We start from the raw sequence: 18879 nt of genomic DNA, 5'->3' as shown, positions 1-18879 counted from the left end.
TCCATGAACAGTTTGATAAGTGAGGGGAAGAGAAAATTCGCTACACCAGTTTTAAAAGTGTGGTATATAGTGAGATTTATCTGGCGTGGATAGACTTCATCACCTTTGTGTGAACCCATTTGGGTGGGTGGGTGTATTTGGTTTGTCATATGCTTGCGAGTGGTGATAAGTAGTAACTTTGTGAAGGCTGACAGGGAGTTGTCGCTCAGATGCAGAGATACCGGCCCCCCTGAGGTATGGATGCACCCAGACGTACAAACAATATGTCATCATAGTTGGTTCAGACTACTGCAACAGGCTGCTCAGGGCCCTGCGGCCACCAGCATTAGTGTTGGAAGAGTTCGCAGTTTTACTTAGGTAAAAGTGGAAGTTTCACAATACATAAGTAATGTGTATATTAGGATCAAAAGAAAATTAGACCTATATTATGCACAATGGCTCCTATCAAGGAGCTACCACTTATAGTACAGTACTTTTATTATTACATATGTATTAACCTTTAATTAACATCTATAGCTGGTTGAGGTGGAACTAACTAATTCAGAATCAAAATATTTTAGTGATCCTTAGGGAAAATTGGCTAATTCTACAACAAGGCTATTAGCAATGCAATGTTATATAAACTAATCATTTTTTTTATATGTAGATCAAATTTTAATTTGCAAAGTATTTAGGAATTCAGTTGTTAAATAAATATTATGCGGTACAAAGTACAATATTGCCTGTGTAGTAGAAGTAGTAGTATGTAAACGAGTATTTTCTGAAATAATGGGTCTTTGATGTCACACAGAAGCAGACAAAAGCAGGCTTCTTGTTTCAAGCGAGTGAGCTAATTAATGTCATTGATCTTATGGTTTGCAGTGCCTGTGATAAATGCTGTTTGTTTGTTCTGCCCTCGTCAGAACTTCATTGTGCTTTTACACCCAAGTGCTAAATGACAAGATGTACTTCTGCATGGGCACCATGCGTGACGTCCATAGGAGAAAATCTTGACTTGACAGTAGAAGAGAAGGGACAGAAAAACAGAGAAATGTGGACAACGTCAGATTTAGGCCAATGGGGTGGTTACCATTGTTATATCATAGGAAGGTTTTGGAGAACCTGCCAGCTGAGGTACCCATACACGCTGCCAGTATAAAGCTTAGGTCCATCCCTCTGTGACCCTCCAGAGGTTAAGTAGGTATAGATAATGAGTGTATGAATGGAAATTTTGTTCTTGGTATTCTACTTGGATTAAGTGCAATATATCTTTCTGAGAGGCAGTGAAGTACAAAGTAGCAAAGTAACTTTCTCAAAATTGTGAAGAAACAAAACAAAAAAAACAGTACATGAGTAAATATATTACTAGTTACTTTGCACCACTGAACAGCTAACTTCAAACAAAGCATTAAAAAAGTAACAATAATATTTTATTGTATTGTATGTATTATATTGTATGCTGTAATGTATTTATATATCTGTTGTTTGACACAAACAAAACGTGACACGACTTCGTCCATCCTTCGTACAGTTTATTATCATCTTTGAACATGGAGCGTTATTGCTGTTTTCCTCATTGATAAACATTATCCACAGTCCTATAACAGTCGTCACAGATTCTTCAGCAAAACAGGCTGAAGTCCATCTTTGATAATGAAAACCTCCTCTTAGCCAGTGATTTAGAAAAAACATTATCCAGTCACGATGCTGACTGGATGGAGGAATACTCAAGCAGGATTTGACCTTTTGAACAAGTTCACTGATCCTTTTCTCAACAGTGAAGTCCATACATCATACTGACGTCCTCCAAAGGCTTAAAGTCTCTGAATAAAAGTGTTTTTTTTTGTTTGTTTTTTATAACTGCTACAGCAGTTGACTGAGTGAGGCACTGCAACAAAAGGCACTTTGGTAAATGCTCAGATGCAACAGGACATGATATGAATGATATGAATCTTTATCCTACACTGACAGTGTGGAAATTACAGTTGTGATAATGAGAGGAGAGATGTACCCTTAAGGAGAAATGAGAAAAACAACAGAAACAAAACCTTTACAAGTTCTTCAGGCTCTGCTCAATCCTGAAAGAGGAAGAGGGAAGTCCATTGAAGATTGGGTTGCCATGACATGGGGCGACTCATATTTCCCAGGTCAAGACACTTGGAGGCTGGTCTTAGTTCAGTTTTATACTTCCCTCTGTATGTTAAGTTGTAGCAGAGAGGTTTGGTTAAATCCAGATGTCACCACAACACAGGGAAGTCCATTTTACTGAAGCCAGGGTCTCTGCGCAGCTCCCAGTACGTGTTGTTGCTCACCCACGTGTCATTGTTGGACTTCCTGCTGACACAACACAAATAGAAATGTGTTTTTATGATTGACAAATCTTGAAGGATTCATCACTCAGATAAATTAAGTGATACCTGCCAAATGTTAAGCGTAGGGATGCACAACACGGACTTTCTTCATCTAGTACGAATAACTACGTGCTTCTCGTGGTAGAAACCGATAACAGATAATTTCACATCTTTGTATTTTTAATCACATGTTCATCACATGCAGGTGATGATCTGCTAAGGGTAAGTGTTATGACCCTCTCTGCCCATTGCTTTTGTTGTGTGCCGTAGTAGCTTTATCTCCCTCCCATGGGAGACGTCATTTTGGCTTTGGTTGTCTTTTGGATTGTGTTGCTGTACCATACAACACTGCATCAATAGATTTCTTCCCTCATGCACTCACCTACACTGCGGATTACACTGATTGCATAAGCCATAAGCCAAGTTCTTTCTTAGTTCACAATAATATCAATATTAACTTTTATCATCCAAAACCTTACAAGCAAATTAAGTTTTTGTGTTCGTCATGTCTTCTTCACTCACCTAGATGAGATACAGCATGTCAGAAAGTATCATTCTGAATATAAGGGAGGATTGTATTTTGAATTTTCTGACTTAGTTAATGATAAGCCAAGCAACCGAGGATTGATGAGGTGTATAATATTACGTCTGAAATGGGTGTGTGATGTGATAAAACTGACAATTGTAAAGTGAATAAAAAATATTTTTTGTCATGATAGGCCCAGCAGTTAACTTAAAAACCAGTTTGTTCATCACAGCTGCAGGTTGTGACGCTCACTGACCTTTATACCACATGAGACACAGTGGCTGCTGTGGCGGTGAACTCTAATCACATGTAACAGGCCGAAGATGTGGGGAAAAAAACTATGCAAACACTGTGGCGGATTTTTGCACATGCACGTCATCAAGAAAACAGCAGCGCATTACTTGAAAAAGCGTGGCTGGTGTGTCATGTTGTTGTCCTGCAGCACTTTTCTCCTCTCTCTCTGGAGCTGCTCTATCCTCTGTTTCTGCTCCTCGGCTCCTTCTGTGTTCCCCTCCTCCAACAGCCTGCACAAAAAAAGACAAAGAGTGAGTCAGAATAGGAAATGGTAGAAATTTGGTCCTACTAGAGCACCACTTCCAGTCATCCATATCCATGCAACTCTTTCCCTACACAAACAGGAAAACTTTTGCTTTCCCTCCATCTGGGCAGAAGTTAGCAGTCAAAGTTTCAGCTGACTTTATATTTCCATCTCAGTACAGCTACTAAATCTTCCTGGGTAATCTTCCTCTTTGCACACTGCAGCAGGACAAAATTAGGCATGAGAGATAACGTGCCACTGCAGATACTACTATACTATAAATATTAAAACATAACTACTCTATTCGTTTGCTGCAGACAGGTCCTTTTCCACAGCAGACATTTTGACTTGTCAAAGTAGGGAAAGCACAGGTGTTACTGATAACCAGAGGCGATGAATCCTGTAGGAACTAAATTTTCTTCTGGTTGAAACACAGGTTTAGTCCCCCTCCCCAGCCATTTTTAATTTCATTAGTCATACCTGTAGTCTTCATGCTGTGACATACAGCATTTCATTACAACAGTAAAAATTATGCATCAAAGATTTTTCTCAATTATATGTTTTTCTGTATTTGTCTGAACACATTTGGGGATGGAACCTTTTATATTTATCCTTCCTAATACATGTAAGAATGCATTTGCTGAACAAAAGGGGTTCACAATCCTACTAAAAATAAAACATTCTTGTAACTTCATTCCCTTTGATCTAAATTCACATAGTCTGTTGCCATGGTTATGCTCATATTTCAGACATTTACTGCTTCACACCACGTTAGCTCCTCCAGACTTGGAGAAGAAGAGAAAAAAAGAAAAAAAAAAAATCACGTTTTGGGCCAAATGGTCTGTTTTGGCATCTTTAAATCTATTTAGACTCCAAGGGCATCTGTACAGGCTATCAGATCAGATTATATGGTTAGAAACATAAACTAATAAAGTACATTTCTAAAAAGGGTAAGGATGATGTCTAATGGAAATTAAAACGTTACTGATAGATAAATAGTGCCAACCTCTGGTCCGGCCTGAGGCGTGTGTCTGTGGAGGGCAGCAGAGGTCTCAGTGTAGAGTCCATCTCATTTAACTCCACCGCAAACTGGGTGAAGCCATAGTACTGTTCTTGGTCCACTGGCATGGGATCTAAACACACACACAAGATCAGTTTGGTTGTTTGACTGAAGTTCCCCGGTGTATGAGCTGACATTTCCACAGACCAGTAACTCACTTGCTCTCCAGATACACGTGGCAGAAGGTGGGTCGCCTTGAAAAACAGACTCATGCCATTTTCCAAAAATAGAGTGTACAACTTTTCCATTTGAATCTGTAACCACGCCCTCGATCTCGTTCACTGTAGAGCTCCATGATTTTGCCTGATAAAAAAGGAGGTAGATTGTATTTGTTAACTGCACAGAAGAAGAAGTAATAAATTACACGAAATGCCTGATTATCCATGCTCATGCTTTAAAAATTCACTTCCTATCTTTGTCCAGAAGATGGTGTTGTTTGTCTTAACAGTAATGATCATACAGTATGCTGAAAGTAAGCATGCGTTGTTTGAGTCAGAAGCACTGTATACTAGTAAAAGCCAGTAGTCTGTTCACAAAAGAACAAATTCCAAGTGTCTGTTCAGAAGAGGCTGAAGCTCAAATCAGGTGCTAAAGGCCAAACAGCAGCGATGATTACAGGAGTTTCATTCATTCATGTGTGAACTTGACAAAGGGAAGTAACAATAGTAAGAGTTTGTTAAGTACAAATACAGTAGCTACAGTTTATCTCTACAATGGCTCCACACAAAAAAACCCTGAAATGCTGAAGGAGTGAATCACATCTTAGTCCCTGTAGGATCAAAGATTTTTTTTCTGGACTGTTGAGCAAAAATAAACACATTATAGCCAAACTCAGCTGTAGAATATCTGCTTCAGTCGCTCACAATAAATAGCACAGCAACTTAAATATTTATGCTTCTTTACCTTGACAAATGTGATTTTACACAGGCAAGCATCACTGTTGATATTTTTGATGGCCATCTCCCCATAGTGTTCAATCCAACGCTGGCCACTCAAGATGTTATGGATGCAGGATGTCACTTTGTTCCATTCGTAGTGATCCCCAAACCTGGAGAATTCACAAACACACACACACACATATACTGAAAAGGCATGTTGTTTCATTTCTGGAGCTTCACTGTGCACTGTGGATACCAGTATTAAACATAAAACCCAAGCACATGCAAACATACACACACACACACACAACACGTAAAGGAGCAAAGGACTTACGCTGGTAGCGTGACATGGGTGGTTCCAACTGGAACAATTTCCATAGATTTCCCCCAGAATTTATTTTTCAGCCGGACATCTAAGAGAAAGCGATCACAAAACAACAGGTGAGTGCTTGTGACAATGCAAATTGACATTATTATCTTAATTTAAGTTTTGAAGTTTTTATCTGGCCTCTCAATATTTTAATAAATCAGCTTCTTTATTCATGAAGGATATGCAAATGAGGTAACAGTGAGAAGTATCCTGTGACTACCAAAGAAACTAGTAGTCAGACACAGTGATTTGTTACAGTACATGAATATCAAGTACTTGATTTTCATGCAGTGGAGAGCTGCAGGGAGATCACAAAGACCACATGAGATTTCAACATCAGATTTTACATTACATATGACCGACACTATGTCACAAACAGGAAGAAATAAAAGTGCGGCAACAGTAACGCAATCTATGAATAAGTTCAGACAAATACAGGGAAAATGGAATGTTTATTCCAAACATGCTGCCGCCTGCTCACCTTGCCAAAAGGTGAAGTTCCTCGAATCAGAGTGGCATGCTGATACCGGTGGGTGATGACTCACCTGGAAAATTTAGAGATAGAAGGAATAAAGGGACTTTATCAAAAGCTTTACCACAGCAGACACTGCAGCCCACAGGCTGCCTCATGAATCAATTAGAAACACAAGTTAATACCTAAAATGTTTTCCTAGCTACAAACCATTACTACATTTATTTTGAGAGATCAGTATACAATGGATATCACTAAGATGGATTTTGGGAGGAGTCTTGTGAACTAATAAGAACAGGACGAGGGCGCTGTTTTTCCACAGCATAAAGTTTCCCTTGTTACAGGAGACATGAGGCAAGACATGAAATGGGACAATTCATCTGACAATTACACATTGATGCCTAAAAATACTAAATGTAGCACACATGTAGTACATGACGCTGTTTGCAAATCAGTTGGTTTCAAGCAAGATTGCAGTCACCTGATGTATTGTATTCAAAATATTGCATGTGTTTAGTCTTTAAAGTTCTTGTGAAGGGAAGAGTAGCTTGTCTTTGTGAATGTATTGTGATGTGAAAGCAGTGTGTGTTATAAGCTATGTGACCTCTACCTGTTCAGCTATAAACCTGAAGCCTTTGTCCGGTCTGTCACACTCGTACGTCTCTCCCAGGACAGGGTTGAAGGGTTTACTTCCTGCTCGATGGTAAGTGGACGTGTACGCAGATATTGCAAATGTAGCAACATACACCTGCACAGAGAATCAGAGAGGATGAAGAACACGTGTTACATATGTGTGTACTCCATGAGCATGTTCGTCTACACGAGGTGGTGAACATGAAAGTGTGTATGCATGTGTGACGCCACTCTGTGTGTTCAGGTGAATGTATGTTTATGTATAAGTATATATAATTATTACTATAATTATTACTACACATGAGTACTGTGTGTTGCATATTCTACAGTAGGTAGAGGAGTGAGACTTACGACATCACACTTTGTAACTACCCTGTGTTTATCTGACTATAAGTGTGTGTCAAATATCCTGAAAAAAATGCCTTCCTAACAGGCTCGGAAGCAAAAAAAAAAAAAAAAAATTTAAAGCTTCTTCCTCGCAAAAATGAAATATTTATTAAAGCCTCTGACAGACAAGCACATAGAACAAAAGATGAACATCAGAGCAGCATTTAAAAAGTTGCCTGAGTAAGAGCGCTGAGCTCGAAAACACATTTCCTATCCCTGTTTTTCTGCAGCTACGTTTCATCAGTGCACACTAGACACATCAGTAAATAGTTTCACTTTTTATAAGCATCTAACTACCAATTGTTCTTCTATCCAGTAAGTCCATGAGTCAGTGTGCATCTGAGACTATTTTGTGCGTGTGTGTGTAAGTGTATGTAGCTCTTGCAAGTTTGTATGTGAGACATTGGTGAGTTTTCTTTCCACTCACCATGCGCTGATAAGGGTCATGTGTTTGGTTGGCGGTGTCCAGCAGTTCACTGTACTCGAGTTCCTCACACAGCCTCTGCAAGGTGTTGATTGGCTCATTGAGCTGTACTGGCATGGCCACCTTGGACAGGTCCTTACCAATGTTGTTCTTCAGGATGTTCCACAGGCTCACACTGCAGGTGGGGCTGGGAGAGGGCAGCGTGGAGCGCCGCCGGGTCACAGTCACCACGCTGCTAACTGGAATGGAGTCACGTGGAGAAAAGGGCAATGAGATGAGAGCATATTTTAAAAGAAGGGTTGCAAGTGAGACAGAGCGCCTGAGATCTTAAAAAGAAACGAGGTGGTTGCTTGAATGTGCACACTGTCTGAAATCAGATGTTGTGAATCCTCTAGCATTCAGAGGTGATTTGATGAGGACACGAGCAGGCAGCGCGAGCAGTGAATTAATGATGCCTGAACACAGTTGCTTTGTCAAATACTGTCTGAGGAAACTGAGTTTGCAAACACACCATGTTCAACACATTCTTTAAGCAAGTGAGTATTATAGGATTCCAGACATTTATAATTAATTTGATGTCTGACATTTATATATCTGACAATTTCTGAAAAGTACACAAAAGCACACAGAGGGCCAGTCACAGTCAGAAAGAAGCATACTAAGACAGACAAGCCCTGTCTCGTTGTGAAACAATAAGGTCTCTTTGCACCGTCTGTTCTCACTGTTGTGGGGGTTGATATGTCCTCACACACACAGACGCACAACTTGTTACTGTATCATGTACCAGAGTTGTGTCTCTCACTGCCTCCCTCGTTGCTGCAGGTATCCATGGAGATGCTGTCACTGACATCACTGATGTACGAGTCATCGTCAGACACCTGGAGACAGAAAATCAATGGTTAAAGGTCAGCAAGCAATCAACAAAAAAAAAACAGAGGACGAAAACACACAAACCCAAAATCTTCGATTATGAGAATGGAAGACTGAGAAATGCATCCAGTCCACAGTGTGTTTGTTGTGATTAATTAATTTAGGATTAGTTTCATTCAAACTGGTTGTGTTGATGGTACACCCAGTCCTGAGGAGTAATGAGACAAAGATTACTTTTCCTGCACAATATCCACTGGTTCAGGTTCCTCATGTGTTGAGATTTAGTTGCTTTTCCATCATTTTAAACTGAATATTTTTCAGTTTTGGACTGTTATTCAGACAAGCCTTTTGCAGAAGTTCGAGACAATGATGTATGAGGAAGAGTAGATAGATAGTAGACACTGTCTCACCTCATTCTCAGAGGAGGAGGAAGAGAGGAGGTACTCTTGAGCATCAAAAAACTCTGATATTGACTCTGGGATTGATGCTCTGCTCTCATTGGACACTTGGTGGACCAAAGAGTGTGAGCCTCCTGGACATTCCTGATGATAAGAAGAAGTCAGGTGAGGGAAACTGGACTGATAGTGATAAGTAGATATTTGTGGTATAATCATGCAGAACCATGACTTCTGAGTTGCAAAGAAACTCACTGAGGCATAGGCGGTCTTCAGGCCCATGACCTGAGCTGGCTGTGGGGCCTGCAGATCCATAGTGTGCCTCAGTCTTTCTCTTTCTGCTACTAGGGAACTAAAAGCTGATTTCAGTGTAGAGTGGACTGGAGACAAGCAACAAAAGAGACAACAAAAGAAGAAAAGTACAGAGTTGTCACAAAAACATTATATAGAAGCAAACAAGAAACAAAAGAGCAGACAGGGGACTCACTGTTGTTGGCCAGTCTGCAGAAGTCCTCCTGTAGACGGGATACGTCTGTAGGTGAGTCTGGGGATTCAGGACAGACCTCCTGGCTGCTTGACTCAGAGGTGGAGAGATTGGGGTTGGAGGCATGGAGACGAGGGGATTGGGAGGAGATGCAACTTGGGACCTGGTCCACAAAAACGGAAACTGTATAATGTCATCTAAATCATTGAATGTATTGAATGAATGACCGTGAACTAATTCATCATACTTATCAGCAGAAAAAAGAAAAGCTGCAGGTGTACCTGTAGCGTGGCTTTAGTTTCTTTGCCATTGTTTTTTGATCGCCATCTCCTTTGCCTCTTCTCTTTTTTAGGGATGTCATAAGTAGACACCTATAGTACCACATGTAAAGAAAATGACTTCCAGTATTGACCTCATCACCCAAACAGTATGTATATAGCAATCTTACATTAACGCCCATGAGTAAGAAAAATATTTTACTCTTTTCATACCCACAAAGCTGGCAAGTGCATTTCCACAGAGCGCCCATACATAAAATTAACATCATAGCTTATTTTATAGTCCCTGTGCTTACCTGTAGTGCACTAATGGCCGGGGCTGAGTATGTGCGGTGGAGGACCTCCATGCTCTTCAGCAGCAGGTTAAGTTCAAGCAGGTATGATTCACATTCTTCCAAGTCTGAGCGAAGGAAATATTATTATTGCTACATGAAGTATTCAGTGTTTAAGTGCATGCAGGCACAATAAGGAGCTAGAAACATGAAATACACACACTTTAAGACACGGTTCAAAAGGCAGGGCGACAAAGAAGCCAGGGAACATTTAGTAAGTAGAGAGAAATAGACAAAACAACAACCAACCTTTGCAGCACTTGTCCATGTCCCCTGAGGAATGGAGCCAAGAACTGATCTTTGCTTGGTGGGCTGACGTCTGCTTGGTAAGAGTAGCCCTCTGTTTTTAAGACAGAGACGGACGAGAAAGTGTGAGGCATAAGCAATCTCACTGTTTCAAATTTAAGGAAACAAAACACGTTTTAAAAATGTTTTCTTCAAACGAGAAATGGAACAACTTACTTTTCTCAGGGAATCATTAATGGAAGGGGAGGATGAGGCATGGGGGTGGAAAAGGTGCCTCTCATGGGGATACATGGCAATCTCGTTCTGTCGAAACACACGGTGATGTCGCAGCTTTAACACCCACTCCTCAAACAGCTCCGGAGACTTCACCTGGGTGGAATAAAGTCGGATTAAGAGCAGGGACTTGGAAGAAGCTATTGTGGATGTCTTCTTTGTACAGAACACAAACCATGTAGGCATTAATACACTTGCATGTACATGCTTTTTTCTGAGAGGTAGTAGTAACTTGTTACCTTTAAGTGATAGATGTTATCTTCTGTGTCCAGGTCAATACACATGGCTTTCTTCTTGATTGACATGACAGAGAGGCCAACATCGATGCAGCCATGAAGCTTTCCCTTCTTCAGCTATGAAGCAAAATACTTTGTTATCATGTGTCTTCATGTGTCTCAAAGAAAGAATGACAGGTGGCGCTCTTGAGGTAATACCTACATCAGTTCCACGCTTGGCATACTTCAAGATTCCTTTCTCCAACATAAAGTATCTCTAAGAGGGAAGAAATCAAATTTAGTCAATGTTTATTCACACAAATTATTCGTCTTTTTTTTCACCTTTTGCCACCATCAAATCATAGATTTATCGCCCCCTTTGGTTGTATGGTCAAACACGGCAGTACCCCTCCCTTACCCCCTCCCTTTGACTCAGCCATTCAAATTTTACAACAGCAGCAAAATGATCAGCAGTATAGACAGCAGTATAGACAATTACCATGCACAGCAAGTGCTTATAAGGTGTACCTTGCTTGTTTCAATACAAAATAACCCACGAATGTCTGTGTGTGGCCTTGGTTGAAATGTTCACTATTAAGAGTGGAAATTTCATCATGTTGGAAGGCAGAACTTTCCAGGTATGCATGAGCACACTCACAGAGAGAAGAGGGGGAGGAAGATGAGTCAGGGTTACAGTATAATCAGCTCGGAATAAAAATAATGGGAAGAAGGAAGTCCACGGGGCTATAAAGGTGAAGAGGAGGAAGCGTGGAAATAGCTTGCTGTATTAAAAAATAGCAGGTCATTACTCTAGTTAGGGAGAACTAAAAGAATTGCCAGTCCAATCCTGGTATCACCAGGAAAGAAAATGAAAGAAAACAATGAGGTTTTTTTTTTATAATGTAATCTATCTTTTTAAGAAAGACGGTCACATCTTGTGATGAATATGAACAAATGGAAACAAAGTCTTTACAGCCTCAAAATACTCCTCTATCCCCCTTTCGGAAACCCCTTGTATCAAAAGAAATCGATGTCAGAGAGAAAACAGGTTTTGGTTCAATGAAAGGCTGAAGAAAGACAGCAGCAGTGTTCTATATTAAGAAGTGTTACAATGTTGTTGCTGTCTGGGCCTTTAAAGGAACTGCAGAGGTGCTCACCTTATGCCACCCCTTCATGGGCCACTTCCTCCTCTTGAGCAGGAAGCCCTCCTGTCTGTCAGGCTCCTGCATGCTGGCAGGAAGGCCCCTGAGCCCCTCCACAATTTCCCAGCTGTCCTGAAAAGGGACACAGGAGCAAAGTTGTGCAAGTTAAACAAGGGAACATTTTTCCCTTGAAATAACAGAGGTGTAATCTAATCTAAACATGTAAAGAGCGCACATATTATCATCATAACGGATGCCATTTAAGTTCAGTACTGTTGTGACTGCAACACAGTTTGCTGTACAGTGTTATTGTGCTTAAAACACCTTTCAATATTTCAAGAGAGGAGTTCACAGTTCTATCAATGATTAAATGTTTGCTCACAGAACACAAAAGTGAATCAGATCCAACTGTTTGTTCTGGACAACATGCATAATCAGCATATCCAAGGTCAGCACACATTAACCGACAAGAAAATAAATGCTGGAAGGTTAAAGTGGCTGTAAGCACGTAAAAGACTCACATACTTAAAAGCATCACACACACATGCAAACACACACCTGGTTACTGTCATGCTTAGAAGAGCTGCTGCTGTCACTGTGAGTGGGTGACGGCGACGTCATCTTTTTGCGACTTGACTGCTTTCTGCCCACCGTAGTCCCGTTTCTGTGGAAACCGCAGCAACAGAGATCACAGCAGAGCTGCCAGGAGCATCACTCTGACCTTTGAAGGCCACACCAAAACAGTCCGCACTGTGGAGAAAGGTTACAATGTACTGATGTCTGAGCAGCACAAAGGTTGTGCATATTTTAAAGGGAACAGTAGCAGCACGCAGCACAAGACGGAGAGGAATCACTTACTCACTGTGTCTGACTAACTTAACAGTCTGACTGAGGCCACAAAATCCCTAAAGTAAGCTTTGTTTTAAGGAAGCTAGACACAAATATCTTGAAAAAAAACACATGAGAGCCTAATAATCCTTTGTGTTGACTGTTGTGATAAAATAGGTATATGCACAAACTCAAATAACTGTTTCAAATTCAGTATTTTGATCATAGAAGTACCATATATAAGACCACGTCTTTTTGTAAACAAGAAGATGAGCATAAGGAAATAAGCAAATATTCCCACTGGAATAAATTAAACCACTTCGATTCCCATGTGCCAGATGTAACTACCACATTTACGTGAAACTAGTGAAAATACTGTATTTTCCACTAAAAGAGACAACAGCCCATGATTCTAAATGTAGGCGATGAACTGAGCCTTTAAGTAGTTTGGGTAGGTATAGGTGTTTCATAGACACATGTTCCTTATACATTTAAATGTTCCAAACACCAAGCAGCTTGCATCCATATGTAAACATTCAGCACTCATTTCATCTGCATACTGTAAACTTGAAAACTGGATCCTTGCAGCTTAACCACTGGGTAATAAGCAAATGTAACTTCCTCCCCTTCTCTAGCCTCCTCCTCCTCCTGTATGTGAATTCTTTCATGTATTGATCAAATGATCTGAAACCTTAAAGCTTGTGAGGTCAGGGACAATCTATGTGAAGCTTGCTCAGACACTCAATGAGAACTGTGTTTATATTGGCAATTAATAATCAAAACCCGGATGCTAGTATCCTAAGTCAAGTCAGCGTAAAGGTTTATTGATATTCTTTATCATCTTGTGCTGATTTTAAACTTCTACTGTCCAAATTTATGTTTCCAAGCCAAACTGCAATTAAAAACTAAGAAAATCTGTTTACTTTGCTTTACACATCTAAGGAGTTTTCCATTATGTGTCTACATAATTACAGAGATGTGCTACGTGTTCATGGTTGTATGGGCAGAGCAGGGAACAGCACATTCTTCCTGTGACGTAACATTCATTCCTCTCCTTGCCGCAAATGACATGTCTGAACCTGGGTGTGTATGTTATAGCTCTGTGTGAGTTTGGATGCCACACCTCTTGTATGCTGATCCTCAAAGACCAAAGACTAAACTCAGGTGTGTTTGTGAGGATGTGTACTGTACATGTGAGCAGGACACATCCATGTCAGGTGGACTGATGCAGTGAAGGAAAGCATTTTGTGCATGCAGATATGTGTAAACTCCTGGATTTTCAGTGCACTGCTAACTATATCCTGTGCAAACGGTCTGGTGGTCTGAGTGCCTGTTTGTTTATTCTGTAAATCCCCAAGGCCTCGCTTACAGTCAGTACTATGCCCAGGACATGAGTCATCGACAGGAAAGAATGTGCTCTGTGATTCGATACCCCCGACGCACCATAACACACAGCTAGCTACAGTCAACATTTGGCTAAAAGCAGACTGAAACACACAGACATACTCCACAGGCTTTAGAGCACAGACTGAAAGTACGGGCAACATATTGAGTAGTCTTCATATGATAAACTTTGGGAGCTCAACATGAGCTCTTTTCAGGCTGTGACATGCCTGGGGTCTTAAGCTGCATCTTAAGTGTGGACTTCAAACAACAAACAATGCATTCAACCATGAAACATTGTGTTTTGGCATATACTATGGAAGCTCAGGGCCTCAGTAAATTTCCAGCTCTGACTGAGTTCCCGGAAGAATACAATCATGAGTATAAACACAATAAGTGGTTAGTGAGGGCAGCTGTATCAAACACCGCTTTACATAACACACCCAGCCCCGCCCTCCATTCCTCAGCCTTTTTCCTTTCACTCAACTCAGCAGCGCAGTTCGCAACTAAACATTTCCTTTGAGCAATACCTCACAAAACTGCCACCGCAGCAGTGCCACAGATTTCACTTCACATGTCCCTACCTCGCAACACTTCCTCACTTCAGTAGCTTAAAAGCTTGAGTTAAAGCTGTGTATTAATCTGGAGTATCTATCTGCCAGAGATGAACTGTAAAATCTGCAAATGAAACTGGGAAATGTCAGTCCCCGAACATCCCACGGAGTGCCCTGGTTGAGTTGAATGAGTGATTACTGTAGTACTGTACATCAATGGGCCTGTGCTCTGTAAGACTAGAAGCGCTGCTGGGGTTTTACCCTCAGTCTTATGTAATGGGAGTCAATCATTAATGGAACAACACCTTGTAAATGATCTGTTAAGATGGAAGGGGGTCATTCTCATTTGCAAGAGCCAATACCACAGAGTCACAAGGCCCAAATGAGGGAATTAAAGGCTTAAAGGTGAAGGAAATGACTACATTCTGTGTGTTTTTCACTTTAACATTTGACAGCACTCATGGGATCAGCTGATAAGAGGGAGGAAGAGATAAAGCAGATGACACAAGTAAATGTATTGGTTTATTTATGGATTTATGACAGTGGGTCTGCGTGTGAGACCAAAAGGTGACATTTACATGACGTAAGTGCTGTGTGGTCTGACAACCAATTCTTGCAAAGTAAATTAATTCAACTTACTTTCCCCCACCCCCTCTAACATGTTTTCTCTTTCTCTGCACTAAAGGAAAAAGTACCCACAATTACCTGTATTTCCCCTGAATTTCTCTCTATCATATGGGACTTAAAACCAGTTTCCAGGGTGACCACAAACCTGCTTAAAGACTGCTCAAGACAAAAGCAGATACGCAAATACACACAAGAGCGGAAATTAGACTGTCAGGAATATTTTACTTTTAAAGGCATAGTTCAACTAAAACTCAAACAACAAGTCATTATGTACACCAGTACATCCTTTGTGAGTGAAGCATGGCTGCAGGCATCACATAATGTGTATTTTAAGAAAGCCCTGTGGGTTTCATTAAGCAAAGCCTCATCTGTTGTTGACCAGTTTCCATGACAGAAGACAACGAGGGCTGAAGCCAGAGGAATTGTCAGGCTGGTGTTTCCAGTGCTGGCATGACAAACACACGTACATTGACTTAGCAGCCAGTCCATCTGCTTTCTGCACAGTCTGGCAACAGCAGCAGCATCAACCCGACAGTCCACATACTTGCATATCCTCTGCATTACTAGCTGACTGGGACTGTAAACAAAGTCTTCACAGATGGTCCATCTGTGTCTTTACCTCCAATAAAGCATCAGAATCTTCCGGTGGTAAAGCTTCTTCACAGAATTATCTCAAGTTAAAGCTGTGCATGATCCTCTGATTATCAAACTAAGAGCTGGCATGACATACTTTAAATAGAATCACATCCGGCAAAATTATCTAGCTATTCATGCATCAATACCCAAATCTCATAACAAAAAGGGAAACTGATGTGTGGCAGCATATGGTTTTGGATTGGCTCAGGGCAGCAGCACTTAGCTTACCTGACCTCTGACCTCATGTCTGACTGAGTGTTTCTGACAACATTTTCATGTAAAAGTAACAGTGCTGTGAGAAAAACTAATGCAAGCGTAAGGGAGCAATCAAAGAGAAAAAAAACAGCCCCAGTGTGCCAGCCTGCAGTCAAGTTATTTTCATTTGCACTCAAAGAGAGACAGAGTGAGAACAGGCTCGAGAATCAGCATGCCCGTAGATTCTTGACCGACGTATTTTTGAAAAAAACACATCACAAAAGATGTCTTTTGGTCTATTTCCTGCTGAGACAAGCGACACTTTGTATTACTGCTCAATCACACGTTTCTATGGTTACACAAAAACCAAGGCAAGAATACATTCAGTTTGTTTGTTCTTTATGGGAAATCTGAAGGCATTAAAAACATGGGGCTATTTATAGGACCCTGTGCCGTTACCAGCAGAAACATGATTTCACATGCGTCTCAGTGGCGAGCAGCCAACTTGGCTGGAAATAGGGAGCAACATCCTATAACCACATAAAACCGAAGGGATCACGGGCAGGCTATGCTCAGAGTGGCCAATTGGTGTATTAGTCAAGGCAGAATCGTTCTGTATTTACCAGCTATTAAGTGGGTGTTGTGTAAAGGAGAGAGTGACACAGAGATAACTCAGTGAGTCATGTCAGCCACGGTGGCTGGTTATGCCCAGAAATGTTGCAGTAGGAATAAATATTTTGGCTTAAGTGTAATCACCTGACTGACAGACTTCATTGATGCCTGTGCTGCAATCCTCTGGTGATTTGAGATCAAGACAGTTTGGGGAGGGAGGCAGCCTGGAACAAGGCCCTAAAGTCAACAGGAATTCAGTCTCAGTCTTGCTCAAGACCACCTGAACAGGGCAGGTAAATGCTAACACCTTTCAAACCAGTTTGCTTGAGGGAAACCAGTTCAGCACCTTACTGCTACTCTGTCTAGGGCTACAACTAATATAATAATTATTATTACTGGCGTTATTTTTTACCAGTTAATCTGGCAATTATTTTCTAAGTGAACCAATTTATCATTTGGTCTGTGCAATGTCAAAAACATAAGAAATTCCCAAAGCCCTCTATGATCTCTTCAAATGTTTCATGTAATGTTTTGTATGGCCAAAATCCCAAGATATTCTGTTTGAAATAATATACAACAGTGAAAAAAACACTTCTAAGATTCTAAATGATTATTAAAATGGCCATAGATGAATCAACTAATCTGCCTGCCAAATTAGACAGAGAATCAGCTGTTTGCATGAAGGCTTTTCAGTGAGTATAGGAATTCTAAGTAAATCTGTTTTGTATCTTTCACCTCCATTATTCTCTGTAACTCCAATAGTAAACAGTAATATCAGCTTGACCAACCAACCACACTTTAATTTAGGCAGTACTCTATGTTTGTACTTTCTAATTATGCATGTGTTTTTTACTGCTGCACAAACACCTCTGGGGAGAAATAAAATCCTATCGGACTTGACCTCTATAACATCATTACAGATTTGTGGATCAAAAACTTCAGAGCTACAGTTTTGTTTACAGCAGTTTGTGCACTGGGCTGGCAATGTGTGCCCACAGGCAATGTGTGAATGGCACAGTGATAGTGATTCCATCACCACTCGTGCAAAATGATCCTGTGTGGACTAAGCACTCAGAGGTGCTAAGGCCAAGTATTGATTTACAGCAGGCTTATAATAAAAACAAAGTCACTCAAGCATTAGCCTGAAGTGAAAGTGCTGAGTAATGTATAACCATTTCACAAATTAAAAGTGTGTAGTGATGTAAAATAATGAAACACATCTGTCTATCACAACATCCCAGACACCAACCTCTTCAAACACCTTATTCTGTTCAGCCCAGGTGAAGAGTACAAACACGTTTTGGAAGTTTTTGCTTAAGAAATGACATGAACTACTAACAAATCTTTGTTTATGCTGATCGACTAATTTATTAATCAACTAATCAGTCCAGTTCTAATGGTGTTTGTACGATACAAGTAAAACACAGGCTCATCAGAAGTATGCTATACGATCTACAAAACACTCAGCAGACCTTAAATAAATGTCTCCCCTCAAATCAGAATCAAGAGTCCTACAGTCATGGCATTTATTACACCTACGCTCAATAACTTTGATAATCGTTTCGTTTTGCGACTATGTGAGCACAGCAAACAATGCGAACCGGTTAAATTAAAAAGTCATTACTGGAAACAAACTCCGAGGGAAGAAACCACAGGTGTCCCGTTTGAATTCACAGCCCCTACTCAGTTCCTGTTGCCAGCAGCCAACACAGCAATTCAAACTTGTCAGCGCAGACAAAATGTAACCATATATCCCATGTGGTCGTAAACCCTGCGCTCGCACACCCTCGATAAAACCCAAACGTCACCATTAAACTGCTACATGGAGGCTTTCAAACGGCAATTTAGCACCAAATGTCACGAGGATGTCCATTAATAATTCTATCGAAATCGATATTTCACTTCGGCGCTGAAACGGTCGGCGAAAAGACACGACAGCAGCTCTGTCAACTCTGCCGCTTAATTCAAACTGAAGTCAGCCAACAAACAGCAATAACACAGACATAATTTCACAAGAGTTATGGCGACTAGTGTATTAACGAAAGTAAATGCTTACGGTTCTGTGGCGAAAGCTACAGCATCCTGCCAGGAGAAAGACAGACTCGTACCTGGCTATAACGCTCCTCGTTTCAATGCGCGAGCGTCGTGGAGGAGGAGGGGTTAGCTTTGTGGGCAGGAGAGACTGACGCTT

At 40.8% G+C, this 18879-nt stretch overlaps 1 protein-coding gene across 6 annotated transcripts; it reads right to left on the bottom strand.

The window, feature by feature from the left end:
• Nucleotides 1–1763: 1763 nt before the first annotated feature.
• On the bottom strand, nucleotides 1764–18879 carry LOC124074143 (oxysterol-binding protein-related protein 3-like). Of its 6 annotated transcripts, none has more exons than XM_046416760.1 (22): nucleotides 18745–18879; nucleotides 12412–12603; nucleotides 11869–11985; nucleotides 10935–10988; nucleotides 10736–10849; nucleotides 10440–10592; nucleotides 10227–10317; nucleotides 9942–10045; nucleotides 9649–9738; nucleotides 9371–9530; nucleotides 9139–9263; nucleotides 8899–9030; nucleotides 8403–8496; nucleotides 7622–7857; nucleotides 6785–6922; nucleotides 6184–6247; nucleotides 5667–5745; nucleotides 5358–5502; nucleotides 4613–4757; nucleotides 4401–4527; nucleotides 3258–3380; nucleotides 1764–2316 (listed from the first exon to the last, which is right to left on the bottom strand). In XM_046416760.1, the coding sequence occupies exons 2-22, from the start codon at nucleotides 12472–12474 to the stop codon at nucleotides 2217–2219; spliced, it is 2454 nt and encodes an 817-aa protein (XP_046272716.1). In that variant the 5' UTR covers nucleotides 12475–12603; nucleotides 18745–18879; the 3' UTR covers nucleotides 1764–2216. The 6 variants fall into 6 exon arrangements, with proteins under 6 accessions (XP_046272716.1, XP_046272717.1, XP_046272712.1 ...); XM_046416761.1 differs by having other exon boundaries at nucleotides 1764–2313; XM_046416756.1 differs by having other exon boundaries at nucleotides 8899–9263.

Source organism: Scatophagus argus, chromosome 17, assembly GCF_020382885.2.
Source record: "Scatophagus argus isolate fScaArg1 chromosome 17, fScaArg1.pri, whole genome shotgun sequence".
NCBI classification, from domain to species: Eukaryota; Metazoa; Chordata; class Actinopteri; family Scatophagidae; genus Scatophagus; species Scatophagus argus.
This window is presented reverse-complemented; position numbering and strand designations above follow the sequence as displayed.